General features: G+C 58.5%; 2 protein-coding genes across 15 annotated transcripts; both read right to left on the minus strand.

Moving 5' to 3' along the window:
• Positions 1–1991: 1991 nt before the first annotated feature.
• On the minus strand, positions 1992–6124 carry EFNA4 (ephrin A4). The gene is made up of 4 exons (XM_037813997.1): positions 5951–6124; positions 3607–3902; positions 3107–3175; positions 1992–2670 (listed from the first exon to the last, which is right to left on the minus strand). Exons 1-4 carry the CDS (start codon positions 6061–6063, stop codon positions 2534–2536), a joined length of 615 nt encoding a protein of 204 aa, XP_037669925.1. The 5' UTR covers positions 6064–6124; the 3' UTR covers positions 1992–2533.
• Positions 6125–7174: 1050 nt separating this feature from the next.
• Positions 7175–17573, minus strand: ADAM15 (ADAM metallopeptidase domain 15). 14 transcript variants are annotated; one of them, XM_037825829.1, is made up of 23 exons: positions 17401–17572; positions 16130–16236; positions 15438–15514; positions 14964–15042; positions 14711–14787; positions 14425–14614; positions 13560–13622; positions 13418–13486; positions 13168–13337; positions 12951–13035; positions 12303–12451; positions 12042–12216; positions 11655–11747; positions 11220–11524; positions 10943–11138; positions 10605–10682; positions 10088–10160; positions 9722–9860; positions 9235–9304; positions 8512–8583; positions 8022–8093; positions 7624–7742; positions 7175–7521 (listed from the first exon to the last, which is right to left on the minus strand). In XM_037825829.1, the coding sequence occupies exons 1-23, from the start codon at positions 17477–17479 to the stop codon at positions 7479–7481; spliced, it is 2580 nt and encodes an 859-aa protein (XP_037681757.1). In that variant the 5' UTR covers positions 17480–17572; the 3' UTR covers positions 7175–7478. The 14 variants fall into 14 exon arrangements, 10 of the variants coding, with proteins under 10 accessions (XP_037681757.1, XP_037681755.1, XP_037681756.1 ...); XM_037825827.1 differs by having other exon boundaries at positions 8512–8586; XM_037825828.1 differs by having other exon boundaries at positions 13560–13625.
• Positions 17574–17582: the final 9 nt, after the last annotated feature.

Consider the following 17582-nt stretch of genomic DNA (forward strand, 5'->3'; position numbering starts at 1 on the left):
GGGAGATCGGTGACGCCCCAAAACTTGCAAGCCTGCCCAGACTCCTTGAACCGCGCCCCGGAACACGCCTCGAGGACTTCTCGTGGGCAGGGCCCCGTGCCCGGGAGACCGCCCAGCGCCTTCACCCTGTTTCGGTCCCATGAGCCGACTCGACCCTAACCCTCCATGGGGACGCGCCCCGGGACTGAATCAGCCGCCCGCGCAGGGCCCAGACTGTGAGGAAAATGAGCGTAGGGAAGGCAGGCTTGGCCTGAGCGCCTGCGGCCGGGCGAGCCTGAATTTGCGAAACCCCCACTCCAACCCGGCCCCGCTCCTCGTGTAAATGCGCGGCCGCCAAGGCGTCCGCCCTCGCACCCTCGGGGAGCTGGGCGGCCGGCGAGGGCGTGTGTCCGTGTCCAGTGTGCGCGTCTGACTGAAAGTGAGGTGGAGCCTGAGTGCGGGGAAAGCCGACTGGGCCCCGCGCCTGTTCCGCACATGCGTCCTTATCAGCAGCGGATCCGCGCGCCGGCTCGATTTCCCAGCGAGCGCGCCCGGCTTGATCCGCGGAAAAGGGGTGTCTGCGGCCGCTGAGAGCAGGGTAGACACTCCCACAGTCCCTAATCCAGGGTAGGGGCAGCTCGCCATTCGCTCCCTTTAGTTTCACTCGGGAGGGGCGAAGGTAGTTGTACAGCTGGTTTCCATGGTGACAAACCAGATACCCTCGCGGAGTATGGTAGAGACGGAATTCGAACCCAAGACGGGAAGACTGAGCCCGGGGCTCCTCCTTCAGCTGAGACTCCACCCTCTCCTCGCGCCCCAGCCCCTCACTCCAGCTAAAGATCGCGGTTTGTGGGTGAGGGCCCTGACATAACGAATAACGCAGACACACGCACCTACAGACAGGGCATTTTCCGAAAGTGGTTTCGAGTTGGGGGAGGGGTCGACTCGAGTCTGCCGGGCTCGCGGAGCCGTCCCCTTACCCCAGGACTCGGCCAGAGAAATAGAATTAACATGAGCGGTGATGCCCAAGCGCGGGGCTTGGTGGTGATGAAGGGAAGAGGACCGCCGCCCCCTCCGAGGGTTCTGGGTCTGACTTAGGTGTGCAAGGGAGTGGGGGGAGGGGTTGGAAATCTCCAGCAACTCGGTGTCCCTCATCTCCGGACCCCCAGCGTTCTCGCCCCACCCCTCCACCCCCATGTTCACACGCCGCCTCTCGCTGCCGCAGCCGGGCCGAGCTAATCAGCACAACATCCACCTATCGATCGCTGGCTCAGTGCCAGGCGGGCGGGCACCGTGCCAGGGGAGGCTGTGGAGCACCGGGGCGGGTACAGCACAGCTGCGGGGGAAGGGGCGCCCCTTCCCCTGACTCCACCCAGGACACCGTTCAGAAGGAGGAACCCGTTGAGCGTGGAGTGGGGGTGGGGATGGGGGTATCGTAGCCTGGACAGAGGAAGGGGAGACATCGTCGAGCTGAGAGCAAAGGGGGCCCTCCCTCCTCAGCCCCACCCCTCCTCCTTACAAAAGCGAAGAACAAAGAGGCTGCTGGGGAAGGAGGCTTTGATCTGACCCCACCTTCCCAGTTCTAGGCCAGGCACCGCCCAGAGTGCCCTTGGGGAGGGGGAGGGATGTCCAGCTCACAGGGACTCAGGCATTCCGAAACCCAGGTGTCTTGCTACTACCCCTTGCCTCTGCCCCAAAGCCCTGCTCCATGCTGCCAGGGCTTGCTTGGGCAGTGCCCCAAGCAGGTGGGCTGCCAAGATCATCTGCCCCCTCCTCAGCACAGGAAGCCGGCTGGGGAGGTGGGCGAGGGTGCCAAACTCCACAGCTGCTGCTGGCACCACCCCACACTGCCCACAGGGATGCCCACTGAGGCCTGGCATGGATGCCCCAGGCACAGCTGGCATGGAGGTCAGGCCAAGCCAAGTCGAAAGCACAGGCTGCTGGGAGTCCTGGTGTCAGGGGGAAGGAGCCAAAGGGCAGTAGGCTGGGGAGGGCAACAAAAAAGAGGGGAGGTTTATTGAGGTCCAGACACATAAAAAAATACAAATTGACTTGAAATTCAACCTCATGGCAAGTCCATCTTCACAGAAGACAAGTGAGTAACCCCCTGGGGAAGGCAAGATGCTGCCCCAGGGAAGAGGCCCAGTGGGCACTGGGCACAGACACCAAGCCTGGGCTTTTTCCTCGCCCTGGTCCTGCAATCCACCTGTCCCCAGGTTTTTGGTCTTGGCCCCCAGCCAGGTCAAGGACTCAATCCCGCCAAGTCCCAGTATTCCTGGGGGATGGGATGACACCAATGAAGCAGCTGACAGGTACCCTATATTTGTCTTGACTCTGCTCCAGGGTCCCCAGGCTGTCTGCAGCTCTCCTGACTGTTAGCCTGTGATGAAGGGTGGGCACCTGCAAGGGTCACCTCAGACCCTCAGACTTCCCCCATCATTGCTCCATCTTGTCTTTCTGGCTTGACAGCCCCAGCTCAGGTGGCAGGGACTGTTCCCTTTAGGGGGTCTTGGGAAGGCTCTGGCTCCTGAGGTCTTGGGAGGGTCCACTTGACTCAGAGAACTCGCAGGAGGCGCAGAATTGGGAGCAGCAATAGTAGCAAGAAGCAGAGGGGGCTGGGAGTACCCCCTCCTCGCCAACCTGATGTGCCACTCTCTCCAGGGCTCCCAACAGGATGGGCTGACTCAGACTCTGTGAGGAGGAGGGGGTGGCACTGATGGGTCCTCCCACTTCTGCAGCAGCCTCCTTCTTGCCCTCCCCATTAGCTTTACACTCCCATCCCATTCTCCGGGGTCTCCCAAATCAGCCACTTCCTTCCTATAATCTACCGCCTCATCTTTTCTAAGTCCCAACTTCCAAGTCCCCCCTAAATTGCCACTAGAAACAACCAGCCCAGCTAACCCTGGAAGGGGGTTGTCCCTAAAGACCCTGTTCCCTCAGCCCAGCATAAAAGAGGGGTGAAGCAGAAGCTCCCATAGGGGAGAAGTGGGGGAGAAGAGGCCACAGCTTGAAGTCCCACCTGACCTCTTAGAGTCTGATGCTCTGAGATTCTCCTCACTCCTTCCCTCCTTCCCAAGGGCCCCATATGAGCCAGAGAGGTTGTTCCCCATGTCCCCACCCGACTTACTGCTTTCTTTGCAGCAGACAGACACCTGGAGCCTCAAGCACTGGCCAGAACTCTCCGGAGTTGGCACCGCTGGGTGGTAGGAAATTGGGAGGAAGAGGTTAGCACAGGAAGTCACCCCCTTGCATGCCTTCGACTCTATGATGTACCTTCCAAGCTTCTCTTCTCTCCGGTTCCCTGGGAAGCTTTTCCTTACTTTCGGACCATGCTCAGGTGCCAGGACCCATTCATGCCCCTCCTCACTCCCCTGGCCCCCCTTCCTGGCTCCTCTCTACAGACTCACTCTAGATGTCCCCCTATTCAGTCCTGGGCTCAGATGCCCTCCTGCCCCCCTCTCTGAGCTTTAGAGGCTACACAGCCCATCCCTCCTCCCAGGTCTCTGCCTTCATTCTCAGTTCCCTCCTTTCTCATCATCTCACATTCTCTGCCAGAAATGGGGCAGGGAGCCCCATTCCTCCCCCAATCCCCTCCAAGAGGTGCCCAGCATGCCTTTCCTCACTCACAGATGTAGTAGTAAGTCTCTCCAGGCAGGAACTCCAAGCCAAGGGAGAAGGGTGTGAAGCGCTGAATCTTCTCTGAGAATCGAAAGGGACCAAAGGGAGCAAAGGGGCGGGAGCACTCCCAGCGCTTGAAGGCACCTGCCCCCTCCGCCTGGCAGGCCTCATAGCCCGGCCTGTCCACGATGTATAGGGCAAATGTCTCAGGGCCGTCAGGGGGTCCTGGACCTTCGTAGTGTGGGCAGAATATGTCCAGATAGTCATTGAGGCCCAGCTCCACCACGGTGTCTCCACGAAGCAGCCTGCAGGCATAAGGGAGATATGGGATGAAGAGGGTGGTGACACAACACACCTGAGAATGGTCATAAATAGCCATTCTCAGAGGTCTCCACCAGTCTCTTCCCCACCCACTGGGGATGGAGCAGCTCAGAAGGTCTGAGTTCCCCAGGCTGGCAACTCAAGAGACAAGGGAGCAAGAAATGGATGAGGGGACCAATTCACAGAGGAGCAAACTGAGGTTCAAAGAAGTTAAGGGATGCGGTGCCCATAACCACAATGGCTTAAATGTGGGAAGGCCACTTGCCATATCCCACGTTTCAGGCTGGAGCTGCCACCTATCTCTTGAGCTCCAGAGCCTGACACAGTGCCTGTGCTGCATAAATATTAGGTGTATGGGTGCTGTGGCTGAGGGGCAGGGGGGTCCAGATATGGAGCCACGGGACAGTTACAGACACAGAAATGGGAGATGGCAACAGTATCCTCAATACAGACACGGAGAAAGGAAGACTGCCATTTAGATCTCGATCCAACAGTAAAAAGAATACCATGGTAAAAATGAATGAGGGAGTGGGTGCTGGGTGCCTCCCCCTTTTTTTGCCAGGACAAGGAAGCATCAGACCTGGAGGGGAGCCATCCCCCCACCCCCTGCCACCCAATAATCGGTCCAGTCTACTTGTGCCTCCCCTCCCACCTCCTGGAAGCTGCCTGGGGAGCCAGTGCACACAGGAGGGGTTGGGGCAGGCTGCCCTCCACACACCAAATACTGCATTAACTGTTCCTCCCCACCACCATCATACACCACAGCAAAGCTTGACTAAAAGAGGTCCCCAAATGTCCCTCGAGGGACACCTGCATCAAATGGATCAGGGTCCCGATTAGAAATGCAGACTTCCGAACCCAGCCCAGACCTACTAGAACACAAGCTGGGCCAGGACAGTTTTATTCCAAGGCATCCCCAGTGCCTGGAATAATGCCCTGCACAAAGATAAGACTCAATAAATATTTGTGGACTGAATGAATGAACCAGAAACGTCAGGGTTGGGGGCTAGAAACCTGAATATTTAAGAAGTCTTCCAAATGATTCACAGGCACTGGACTGGAACAGAGAAGGAGGAATTGAGAGGTGGAGGACAAGAACTTTTATCACATGCATTGGTATTGTAATGACATGTATTTATACCTGCCCCTTCCCAGGGTCTGTGGGCAGGGTCATATCCCCAGAACCCTAGCACAGGTTGGGGCACACAGTATGTGCTTAAACGTTGTTGAGTGAACAAATGAACAGACTCACAGATTGTCTAGAGAAGAAAATCAGAGAGGAAAACAGATGGAGAAAGCAGAGAGGCAGGAAGAATTAGGGAGGGGATGTAAACAGTAAAGAATACCGAGGTTCAAAGGCAGGCAGCTTAAGAGAGAGAAACAAATAATAGGTGACATCTGTACAGCCCTGAACCTCTTTCACACACATGACCTCAGTTAGCCCGCCGACTTCCCAGGGTACTAGGCATTAATAGCCCATTTCCCAGATGAGACAATTGAGGTTAGGAGGTCAAACGACTTGCCCAAAGGTGATTCATCTAGAAGGGGCAGGACATAGATTGGACAGAAATAGAAGGACCGATAAAGGTTAGAGATGAAAGCAGAGATACCGAAAACACCAAGCAGAGCGAGCGCCAGAGAGGTGGCACAGAAAACAGGCAAGAAACCCAGGCTCCTTCACCAGAGAGAAGCCCCCTCCCTCACTCTCAAGTCTGCCTACCCCACCTCCCTCCCGCCCGCCGTAGGGAAGTGAGGGGGGCGGGGCCCGGAGCGCTGGCCGAGGCCCCCCAGCTCCCAGAACCCACCGCTCGCCCACTGGGCTGGGGTCCTTCGCCCGCCCCCCCAATACGTGCGAGAGTGGGGAGCCCCGGGGCGCGCCTCGCCCCTCCCCCTCCCCCCGCCGGCTCAAACAAAGGAGCCCCGGCGCGCGGCCGGGCCCAGGCGGCACCGCGCACGGCGCGGGTGGCGGGCGCGCGGCCGGCCCGGGAGCGCGCAGGCCCGGCTCGGCTTTTGCCAGGTTCGGCCCGGCCACCTGGGGTTACTGGAGTTCCAGTAGACGGCGTGGCGGAGGCCAGAACCTCCCCGCAGCGGGGAGCCGAGGAGCGCGGCCCAGAGGACAGTCCGCAGCAGGGGCAGCAGCCGCATCGCCCCCGGGGTCTGGTCTGGTCTGGCCGGGCCCGTCCCGGTCCGCTGGGTAGTCGGAGCACGAAAGGTACCAAGTGGAGGTGGTGGGGGGAGAGATGTTGAGAGGGGGGTGGGTTGTGGAGACTCTCCGGCCACGCCCCCGGGCAACTTTTCACCAATGGGAGCGCGTCTCCGCCCCTCCACTCAGAGCCAACTTCAGGTTAACCCTTTGTGCGCCGCAGCGCGCGTCAGTTTAGCCACGCGCCTACTTAGGCTGGACCTCACTCGAGGGGGCGGGGAAGAGGAACATATTCCACTATCTATACGTTTATTATTTTTTTTATTTTAAAGGAAGGTCGTTCTTTTGTGTCTGAACTAGTACAGGGTGGAATGCATTAGACGTTTGGAAGATTTTAAATAGAGGTGCCCTCCCTTTGCCCACACAGGGGAAAGTGAGGCACGGGCGAGGATTCATGAAGCCTGTCCAGCTACCTTGGCAGATTGCCCCTTTGCACAACTGCCAGCCTGGGGATAGCGCGACAGGAAGAGACAGAGCGCCTCTCGGGACACTCCCCTTCCCTGTAAAGCCTTAGGTGGCGCGCCCGATGACCACCTTGGGGTTAGCTCCTGGCCCGCTCCTCTCCACACTTTCATTCTGGGTAGCTCTGAAGGCAAGGTAATGAGGCAATTGCGGCCTGTACAAAGCACCTTTGTTCCCGAGCCCTCGGGTGGGGGAGGGGGAGGAGGCAGGTGTGCGGTCTGGGGACCGTGGGAGCCGCCGCCCCGCTCCGCCCCGGCTTCGGGCTCTGCGAATGCCAGCCAGATCTTCCTGTCCCAGTCAGTGGTTAGAGTGGGGACCGCGGCTCCGACGGCTTGGCAGGTTTGTCGGTAGCCGCTCCCGGGGGCCGCACAGCGTTGGGGGCGAGGAAGGGTACGGCGAGGGGCGTACAACTGCCTGTGGCATAAGGATGGCGCCGCGAGCCATCCCAGACTGGGCAGAAACAAGCCGCGAGCATTCCCGGGACACACGCTGACCCAGCCTGGGACTCCCGGTCTTCCCCGCCCGCCCTCGTCTGAGGCGGCAGCGTCTCCTGGCGGCCAGACCTGGAATCGCAGCAGGGACGACCCAGCTTTCTCTGAGCAGCCAGTCTCCGAGACGTGCTTCCAAGGATCTCACGTTTATTGCTGCCGAGCCGAGACAGACTGCTTAACTCCCTCAGTCCCGTCCAGCCCTCCGTCTCTCCCCGAGTCCCGGCTGCGACTGCGTGGGCGGGTCCCCAGGGTGCCGCTCGACGGCACGGTAGCGGTGCCTGGTGTCTTAATCCGACTGCTCCACCGCGTCCGGGCTCCGACTCCTTCAATCATTGCAGGATACTCCAGGGAGCGGAGTAAGTCGTCCTAAATCCGGATTGGAGACGGCGGACCCTCAGGAGAGGTCAGAGGTAGAGCGAGGACACTTCTGGGGGCGGCGGTGCAGGCCTGGAGTCGGGGGAGCCATGAAAAAAAAGGAGGAGGTCAGAAGCCCCCTTTCCACAGACCAGTGGCTCGGCCCACCCATTTTCAGCGCCCCTCCTCGCCTACCTGGAGGGGACTACCAGGGGCCGCATTCCAGCTGCTGAGTCAGTCGGGTCACCTGATGGACGTCTGTTCTGGGGGTGGGAAGGCAATGGCTTCCTTGGGGGTGGGGGCTTGACAGGCCCCTAGGACAGAGAGAAGGCAGGAGAAGGATGACTTGGGAGGGGGTATCATGTTGCCCACCCCCAATGCACTGGTGCTAGGGAACACCAATTTGGGGGCAGCACCAGAGGTCACCCTTGTCTCCAAACAAACCTGTCACCGTTAAAGGCACCACCAGGGTATGTGCCCGCGGGCACGGAGGGGGCATCTTGCTACGGCCACCACCGCCACAGCTACCAGCACCACAGCCCTGTGTGGTGGGTGGAGGGAGGGACAATGCCCTTCTCTCCCCCCACTGTTACCTTCGGGCGCCTCACCACTGGGTCAGCGGGCAGAGGGCGGGTGGGGGGGCTGGGTCGGTCAGCCAGCACAGCCTGAACAGAGAGAGGAGCAGTGGCCGTGAGAGTGCAGCCAGGAGCTGTGGGCATGCAGAAGTCCCCCCACCCCCTGAAGTTCAGGTCAACATGCCAAGTCAGCCAGGGGCCAGAAGAGAATGGGGACATGCGCAGAGGGCTTGGGTGCATGCCAGCAGCTGCCTCAGGGGTGGAAGGGGTGGGTCACCCTGGAGTCCCTGACCAAGTGCAGTCCTGCCACTGACCACCAGATGGTGATAGAAACCAAGGCAGGAGGCTCACCCTTTGCTGCTTCTGGGGCTCAGAGTGTCTGAAGGCTGAGGGGCACCCTGGTCACCTAATGAAGAACATCACTGGCAGGGAGCAGGGGTGAGAACTGCCATTGGGCATCAAGCCTCCCACCTGCCCTGGGCCAACATGGGGACTTGCCCAGATTTACCTGGAGTCTCTTGGGCACAGGGTCAGGTGGCAGCGGCCTGGAGGGGGGGGCCGGGAAGCCCAGAGCACTAGTCTGCTGAGAAAGTGGGAAAAGCAGACAGAGTAGAGGGGAGGAGGGAGGGAGCAGAGAGACAGATGTGGGCAGAGAGGAGTTAGTGCCCAGGGAGGGGCAGCTAGAACCCCAGGGGCAGCAGGGGCTGTGCATGCAGTTATTTAGTTGCATGCAGCGGGAGGGGGTGACAAGTGCTGGAGTGGGCATGCAGACCACATCCATACATGCTCATCATTAGGTCCAGAGGGCTCAGGGCAGGGACACTCACCAGCCCTTCTACACATAGCGACCTGGGCCTCATGAGGTCCTGGCACACTGAAGGCCATTTGGAGCACCCCCCCCCCGGCACCCTCCAGGGACCACTGCTGGGAGCACGCACAGACCCACCTCTCAAAAGCCACCAGCTTGGCCAGCTCAAAGAGCTCAGCAGACCCTCCTCTAGGTGACTGACCCTCCCCCAGTCCAGGCCGGACTCAGCTCCTCTGCCTGCAGCCAGGGGAGGGGTGGGGAGAGCTGGGGACTGGCCCTGACTCCTTTGACTGATTCTTGGGGAGAGCTAGCCTTTCTCTGAGTCTAGAGCCTTCAATGCCCACCCCCCCACCCCCCACCAAGAGCCCAAGCTGGGTATCAGGCCAAGCTGGAGCCCCTGCTCCTCTGGCATCCAGGACTCACCTTGGTGCCTGGCCTCAGCAGGGCCCTCTGCGGGGGTCCTGGGCGTTCAGGGGGACCAGACTGAGCTGCCCTGAGCATGGAGAAAGGCAAGGAGAAAGAGGGCCCAGCATAAGACTCTGTTCTCCACACATCTGCCACCCTTGAGTGGGGGTAACCCTTTGTAGCCCCTTGGAGAGGAGCTTGTATGAGGGTTAGGCCAAGCCAGGGGTGGGGAGGGGAAGCTCATCAGCTTGAGGGAGGGCCCCACTTACTCAGCACCACTGGCATAGGGTCTCCTGGGGAGAGATAGCCCCAGCAGCCCAGCTGCCCTAAGGGGTGTACATGTGAGGTGAAGACTTAGGGGACACATGTGGGAAGGGGAGGTGTGTGGGGTGTGGCCAGCAGCAAGTTCAGGGTCTAAGGGGCTTGGAACTCAGAACCAGGTAGTGGGGGGGCAGAGCTGGTGTCCCCATGGAGGAAATTGGTGGTGGGGAGGCAATGCTGGTACCTGTATTGGCAGCTGGGCCCCTTGAGCTGGCAGAGTCGCTGGCGCAGGTGGGCACGGTGCCAATAGCTGACACCAAGCAGCACCAGGACCAGCAACAACAGGAGGCTGAGAAGCAGCCCAGTGTTCAGGGAGCTGGTTACTGCAGGGGTAAAGTCAGAGTTGAAGGTGGGCAGAGTTAAGAGGTTAAGAACTGCACCCAGGAAGGAGCAGGGGGCAAGGAGTGAGGCCAAGTGATCAGAGAGTTAAGGGGTCAGGGATCACATAGAGGTGAATGGGTCAGAAGAAGAGGATCAAGGGGGAAAGGTAAAGGATGAGCTACTTTGCCTTCCCAGCAGTCTCTGCCCTCTCCTCTTCCCCCCAGATTACCTCTGATCTGGGTGGTACAGTCAGGGGGTGCCCAGCCCTCCTCACAGTGGCAGTGCCTATTGCTGTTGCAGGCCTAGGAGGTACAGGGTGAGCAGTGAGGTGCTTTGCACCCTGGGCCACAGTTCTCTGTCCTCAGCTTTTTCAAAATATCAGATTTCCACACATGGAAGGTGTGCAGGGATGGTGGGACAGACAGAGCTAAGGCCCTGGAGAGAGGGAGCCCTTGGCTACACTGCAGGAAGTTAGATCAAATTAATATATGATCGTCTATTGGGGCACTGTGTTAGATACTTGCACACTCATTTCCTGTACACCCATGAAGGGGATATCATTACTGGGTCCATTTGACAGAGGAGGAAACTGAGCTCAGAGAGATTAATAACTTGGTCCAAGTCACACAGCTAGGAAGTAGTAGAGCAGGGATTAGAACCCATGTCTGTCTGTTTCCAAAGCCCAGTATTCTCCTTCCTGGAGGATCCCTGTCCCCTTTCCACCTCTTCCCCCTATGCCAGCTTACCCCATGCCCATGGCATTTGCTTCGACACTCTTGTGCCCCCAGGAGATCCACAGGCTGGCATTGATGGTCAATGCACACCTGTTCAATGGGGAGCGAAGAGCAAAGATCACATTTTCAGAAAGCTGTACTGGGACTGGGGGACCAACAAGGCTGAGGCCACACCCCCACTTTTATAGATGGGGAAACCGAGGCTCAGTGGGCAGACAAGATTTTGCTCAATCTGAAGTAAGAATCTCAGATTCTGTGCCCTTGACACTAGTGGCTAGTGAAGACTGGACACTGCTTGCCTTGGTCCAGATGTCTCTCCCCACTGGGTCTTGTCCACCCAAGCTACTCACCAGGCCAGGGCCACAGGCTGTGCCAGGCAGAGTTAGGAGGGGCTGGGCCACATCGTTGCCCAGGTCCAGGTGCACCCAGCTGCAATTCAGCTGGGTCCCATTGGCTTCCACCATCTCCCAGAGCAGATCCTGGACCGAGCCCAACAGAGGCTGGACCCTACCGCCCTGACACTGGAGCTGTCCACAAATGGTGTCTCTGGGAGAGGGGCACAGAGTCAGCAACAGCAGGGCCAAGGCTCCCACAAACCCAGAGGAGGAGCCATGTTTCCTCACTCACCTAGGGCTGCAGGGCATGTAGCTTCCATTGGGGCTGCGCCCACAGCTCCCAAAAGCATTCCCTCGAGTGTTGGCAGTATGAAGGCAAAGGGATGCAGCGGGCTGGGCCCCGGGTCCCCAGAGTGCCTGGCACTGCTGGGTATAGGAGGCACAACGGCCCTGCATGCACACAGCCTGTCCGCCAGCGCAGGGCTCACCATCCCCCAGGCTGATGTCAGGGGGGCACTGGGAGCTGTCTCCCAGGCAGAACTCGGGCAAGTCACAGTCACCTCTTTTAGGGCGGCACTGCCAGCCAGCTGGGCGCAGCTGTGGACGGTGGGTGAGCATGAGTATGGGTGCTGGGCAAATCCAGCCAGGCTCTGAGAGCCTGAATGACCCTTTCCCACCCTGGCCTCTGGCAGGCGAGCTCTGGGTGGCCAGTCTAGTCTGTGCCTACCTGGCAATTTTGACAGCAGGGTCCGTCAGATGCACACTGTGCCCCTGGCCTCAGCTGGCAAGTGAAATAGTCACAACAGGGATCGTTGCAGTCCTGTGGCACAAGGACACAGAAAGAGCAGAGCCTTACTGCTGGCTGGACCTGAGAGCCTACTTCCTGACTCTCCTCCTAGAGACAAATCCAGAAAGGGTACCCAAAACCACACAGCAAGGGAGAGCTAGAACTCAACAATCCATGTGCTGTCCCTGCAGACAGGGAGGTCAGGAGAGAGGTGGGAGTTTCCTTCAGGAACCAGAGAGGGGATCAGGAAGCTTGCAAAAGGGCTGATGAGCCATGGTGAGGACACAGAAGTGAGTGGGGTAAGGCTTTGGGGGGCAAGGGGCTCACATCTGGGAAGCCACAGTCACACTGCTCGCCCGGCTCCACAAACATATTTCCGCAGAAATTGGCCATAGTTGGCAGGCTGGGCAGCCGTTCAAAGAGGCAGCTGCCCATCCCATCGAGGAGGGCTTTCTCCAGGGCCTGTCGGCTACAGTTGCTGAAGTTCAGGCCCGGCAGGAGGCTGGGGAGGGTGGCAAGGAAGGTTGGCGCTGTGGTGTTCTCCCTGCCCCGTCCTCCCTTCCCTTCCTCCATCCTGGGGTTACTCACTCTGTGGAGGCCTCCATGATGCAGCTCTTGGCTGGGGCTGGACCTGGACAAGGACAACTGCTCCCAGGTGGGTCATGGGCCAGGCCCAGGCTGTGGCCCAACTCATGGGCTATTGAGGAGGCAACTCCCAGAATGCTCGTGGAGTGGTCCTGTCATTGGGGAGGGGATACCCCAGTCCAGCCCCAGACTGCCTCCCCTATATGTCCATCCCATTTTGACTGTCCCTGTTCTCTCCTCCTCTGATGTCTTAAGCACTCAGTGGGCACTGCCTTCCATGTTAATTGCTCCTAAAGGAGGAGGAGAGCCCAGGCCTGAGTGGCAGGAAATCTGAGTTCTAGCCCAGCTCTGCTTCCCTGGGTGGCCCTGGAAGATCACCTCTGTTCTGTGGGCCTCAGCTCCTCCCCCTTCCCTTCCCTAAGACACAGGAAGTCTGCGTAGGAGACAGCTGTGCATATTGTGATGAGCTGACCACAAGTGAGGTGGTTCCCTGACAGTAGAGGCCTCGTCATGTACCCCCCCTACACACACACACACTATCCCCACGGCTTTGGGGCAGGGTAACTTTGTAGCAGGGTTTCAGTGAATGAATGGCACCAAAGTTGGGATGAACTCAGTGAGGAATGGGGAGGAGACCCGGAAATAACTCACCATGTTCACCCCTCCCGAGAAGTCAGGAGAGCAGATGGAGTTCTGAATGGCCATCCCCACCATTGGCCCAGAGAATGAAGTAGCACTGTGGGAGCAAGGTGTCAGAAGTCAGGGCCAAACCAAGGTGGCCAGAGCTTTAGGTCCTCAGGTAGGAGAAGTGTGCAACTGGCCAGGGCAGGGAGAGACGGTTCCCACTGGCTGAACCTGGGGGACTTACGTCACCAGCTGGGCACTGTCGTGGGGTAATCGAGGCAGAAGCTCTGCTCGGCGCCAGCGGAGGAAGTTGTCTAGCGTGATGCCTGCGTCTGAGCTTATCTCCACCTGGTTGTGCTGGGTCCAGGCCTCCAGGCCCACTAGTGCCACCCGCACATTCAGGGGCCGGAAGAACTGAAAAAAGAGCTGGGGCTCAGTAGAGGGGTTTCCATGGTCAGGGGGGCCACGGGGATGCTGCCCAGTCCGACACTCACCATGTCCAGGAGGAGGGCCACTTCCAGCGTGCGGTTCAGTAGGCGCTGGAAGTCCGGGTACCTCTGGACCTGTGGGCCAAGAGAGGTCACCACGAAAGGCAGTAGGTGGCAGGGGAGAATATGCAGGCGCCAGGAGGCTCACCTCTGAATGATCAGCCACGATCACCAGCTCAACGGTCTTCGTCTCAGTCACCACGTCCCGCCTCTGCTGTGGACAAGGAGAAGATGGGGAGCATCAGGCCCACCCTGCTGCACACTGCCAGCGGCCGCACAGGGCCAACTGAGTGGGCTCCACTCCCACCCTATGTGGCCAAACAGAGGAGGAGGAGGAACCCATTTTACATATGAACCACTGCGAGTCAGAGAGGCCAGGGGCTTGCTCAAGGTGGAGCAACAAGTAGATTAAGAAACAGGGAGTAGAGCCCTGCTTTTTGGGCTCCACACTCAATGCTTTTTCCAAATTAAAGAAGAAAGAAAGAAAGAAATAGCCAACACCACTGAGTATTTATTATATGCCAGACACATTTCTAAGCACTTTACGTATGTATTGATTCATTTAATCTTCACAGCAACTTTACAAGGTAAGTAGTTGTACTATCCCCATTTTACAAATCAGAAAATTGAGATTTTATTGCTTTGTGATTTGTAACTACATATTTTCTATACCCAAGTGAGAGCTCTCTGCAAATGGCATCATAATACAGCTCAGGAGTTTAAGTCAAATACCTCTGTCTGAATCCTAGATAGAATTAGTACAGGATTAGCTGTGTGGCTTTGGGCAAGTCACTTAACCTCTCTGAGATGGTTTCCTCATTTAAAAATAGAGCTATTGATAGTACCTACCGTCTAGGATTGCTGGGAAGAGTAAATGAGACAATGTTTACAAAGTGCCTGGCACATGGAAATTGCTCCATTAGGGGGATCTCTTGTTACTGTTAACAAATAGCTCGGGGGGTCTGGGGTCAGCCCTCCACCCAAAGCCCAGCTCTCCTGGCATCCATCCTCACTCGGCGAATGTGGCGCCATCCCAAGGGGACCTCTGGTGGAGCCTGAGTGGGCACAGATGCACCCCACCTCGGGGTACAGGTGTAGCTTGGCAGGAGGTCTTGGATCCGGGAGATAATGGGCGGGCCCTGAAGGTCCCCAGGCTCCAGCTCCAAGTAATAGCTTCTCTCCGGGGACAGGACCACCAAGCCCCTAGGGAAAGATGCAGGAAGTCAGAGGGCATTTCACCTCCCTGCGTGGTGCCCCCTCACTCTCTCCACTTTCCTTGAGTCCACCCACTCATGCTACCTGAGCCCAGAGCAGGTACAGACAGAGACCCAGGAGTCAGCATGGCCCTGCACTCCTCCCTGGTAGCAGCAGTTTTCCTATAGTAGAGAAAACATTAGTGCCAACTCTCGAAAAATAGAATTTGAACCCAGGAGTCTAGCCTGTTGGTGAAGATATGCAGTGTGCTTCTATAGCCTCCAGGGACAGCACCCTCTAGTTGCCCCCTTCCTCCTTCCCCCAGGTGAGGAACAGGGCACCAGGGGGCCTGACTCACCAGAGTGTGCCCCTCACTGACCACCTGAGTACCATCGGGCTGGTACCACACCAGAGTTGGGTGGCTTGCGACCACCTCCCTGAAGAATGAATAAAAAGGAAGACAATATCAGCATCACCTCCCAGGGCAGTACAAAGGCCTGGAGATGGTAGAGGAGTAGCTAGACACCAGGCAACCCCCCAACCTTCCTGCTTCCCCCAGAAGCAGCAGAGTATAGTGGTTGAGCCGCAGACTCCACTAGGCTCCAATCTGGTTTTCACCACACTAACTGTGTGATCTTGGGCAAGTTACTTAACCTCTCTGTGCTTTGGCTTCTTCATCTATTAACCAAGGACAATAAAAGTACATAATAGCAGTATAAATCTAATGGAATTGTTGTGAGGATTAAAAGAGTTAAAGCATTTAGTGTGTGCACATTGTAAATAAAATGTAAGTTGTCAGCCATATGATTATTATTACTACCATCGTTATTACCTTTTCTGCAGCAGCTCCAGTATATGACTCTCACCGTCCAGCTCCAGTTTGATCCGCAGGGCCTCAGGCAGACTGGTCTGTGGGCACCAGAGGGCACGTCATCTCCCTGGATCTCCCCATAACACCTTCTCTAACCAAGAAACCTCAGGGCTCTCAGGAGAGCACCAACAATTAGATCACTGGTGGGGGGATCCTGAGGGAGGGGCCAGGAAGCCCTGCCTGGTCTGGGGCATTGTTCTGGGGGCTTGTGTGGGGAGGTCAAGGAAGGTATCTGAACCACCCCTTCTCGGCTTCCTGCCCAGAGAGGAAGCATCATGGAGGACCCAATGCAGGCCCCAGCCCTTCCTCTGACTCAGCTTTAGAATGGGGGGGGGGGGTGAGCCCCCCCCACTGAGAGAACCAACAACATGAGAGGAAGAAAGCAAGTTTGGCCTCAGAATTTCCCCAGTGGAGAAGGATGGGATGGATGAGGCTGAGGCAGACAGATGTATCTCCAGAAGGGTGGGGGAGATGAGTGAAGCCAGGTGCTGGGTGTGGTGGGAAAGGGAACCAGACCTGGGATGGACCTGCTGCAGTGGGGTCCACTCACCTGGCTCCTCAGCCAAGCTTTAGCTTTGAGACAACTGATTATGACTGGGGGTAGGATGGGGAGGGTGTATTTATTTAACAGAAGGAAGAGGAAGGAGACTCACCTGAAGCACCTCTGCTAGGCTGAGTGTGAGGTTGTCGGGAAGGACCTGGAGCTCCCAGGGTCTACCCAGGGCCCTCACTGGCCTTGCCTGCTGCTCCTCAGTGCCACCTGCAGGATCCCCAGGACACCCCCAAGAGAGTATGGAGAGAATCAGCACCAAGGCTGGGGGTGTCTGGTGTTCTCCCACCAACTCAGCTCCCAGCACATCTTATTTCAAGGCCCTTCTCTGTCTGAAGGGCTCCTACAATGCATGCTGGGGCTTACAGAAGAATACTGTGGGTAGGGGGTTGCTCTTCAATTTATCCCCTTTCAACCCACCAACCCATCCACACAGTCCCCAGAGAAACAATCTGTTTGCCCAGTCTGTTGCCCCTCCCTGTCCCCCTCAGGCCACTCCCAGGTTCTCTCAGGACCCTCCTCCTGTTCCCCCACTAGGAACGCCCCTTCTCAGGACTGGGCGAAGTCTGTGGCCTGGTGCCCACTTACCCTCCCCTTCCCTCACATAGGAGATGCAGGGAACGCCCATCTCTGGGTGAGCAGTGCGAACACCCCCACCTCCTTAAACACCCCTCATGCCCAGTCAGGCACACCCGCTCCCCACAGCCTCCGCTTCCTCCCCGACCCCCCCCCCCCCACTGGCCCTCTCTTCTCCGGACACTCCACCCCCGCCTGCCCTCTCGGCCCCTAGCCCAAGACAGCAGCGGGAAGTGAAAGTTCCAAGGAGGAGCTGGTGTCCTGGACTCTTTCCTGGCCAATTCTCCTCTCTCCTGGCCCCTCCCGGGTCCCGTCCCTCTCGCCCAGGCTTCCGGTGGCATCAGCACCAAGGCGAGGGTGCCTGGCCGCCCAGGCTGGGATGAGAGGCCGCGAAAACCCTCTTCGTCAAACCCTATGAGCCGTGTTCCCTCGGCGCCCTGGCACCGGGTGGAACGGTCAGCTAGGCCCGGAGCATTGAAGACGTCAGTCTTGGGGAGCAGCGACCCTCTCCCACGATCCTGAGGGGGCGCTGGCCAGGCCCTTCAGTGCCTGGTCCTGGAGCCTCAAAGGGTCCACGGGACCGCGTAGATGACCGACCCAGCGGGGAGCGTCGGCATCCTCCCTCCTTCCCTCTCCACCCCATCGCCAAGTCGCTGCACCGTCGGCCCAGGACAGCGGACCAGGGCGGACCGCGCTGGTCGGGCTCTCGGGAGCTCTCGGGGAGACCCCAGTCCAGTTTTCCAATGCCTCCCGACTTCCCCGCGCCTTTCCCCCCGCCCACCCCCGTCCAGGACTCACCTATATTTGGGAGCGGCCGGGAGGGCAGAGGGCTGCCGGCGCCCAGGAGTCCCAGGGCCCAGAGCAACGCCAGCCGCATAGCAGCGGTGCCCCAGGCAGGGGGAGAGCAGCAGGTGCGGGGCCGCGCGCCGAGGTGCTGCGGCGGTCGGGTGTGCTCGGCGCACCCAGCTGCGCCGCCACCA

This window comes from Choloepus didactylus, chromosome 2, assembly GCF_015220235.1.
Source record: "Choloepus didactylus isolate mChoDid1 chromosome 2, mChoDid1.pri, whole genome shotgun sequence".
NCBI lineage: Eukaryota > Metazoa > Chordata > Mammalia > Pilosa > Megalonychidae > Choloepus > Choloepus didactylus.

What these genes read in the sequence shown, in the direction of transcription:
- EFNA4 (XM_037813997.1), bottom strand. Translation starts at nt 6,063, where the DNA reads ATGCGGCTGCTGCCCCTGCTGCGGACTGTCCTCTGGGCCGCGCTCCTC. An exon ending in TGGAACTCCAGTAACCCCAG is followed by an intron (nt 3,903 to 5,950) that starts GTGGCCGGGCCG and finishes TTATGCCTGCAG; the next exon opens with GCTGCTTCGTGGAGACACCG. An exon ending in AGAGACTTACTACTACATCT is followed by an intron (nt 3,176 to 3,606) that starts GTGAGTGAGGAA and finishes CCTACCACCCAG; the next exon opens with CGGTGCCAACTCCGGAGAGT.
- ADAM15 (XM_037825826.1), bottom strand. Translation starts at nt 17,479, where the DNA reads ATGCGGCTGGCGTTGCTCTGGGCCCTGGGACTCCTGGGCGCCGGCAGC. An exon ending in CTGGAGCTGCTGCAGAAAAG is followed by an intron (nt 15,043 to 15,437) that starts GTAATAACGATG and finishes TTCATTCTTCAG; the next exon opens with GGAGGTGGTCGCAAGCCACC. An exon ending in GGGCCCAGCTGCCAATACAG is followed by an intron (nt 9,305 to 9,721) that starts GTACCAGCATTG and finishes CTCCATGCTCAG; the next exon opens with GGCAGCTCAGTCTGGTCCCC.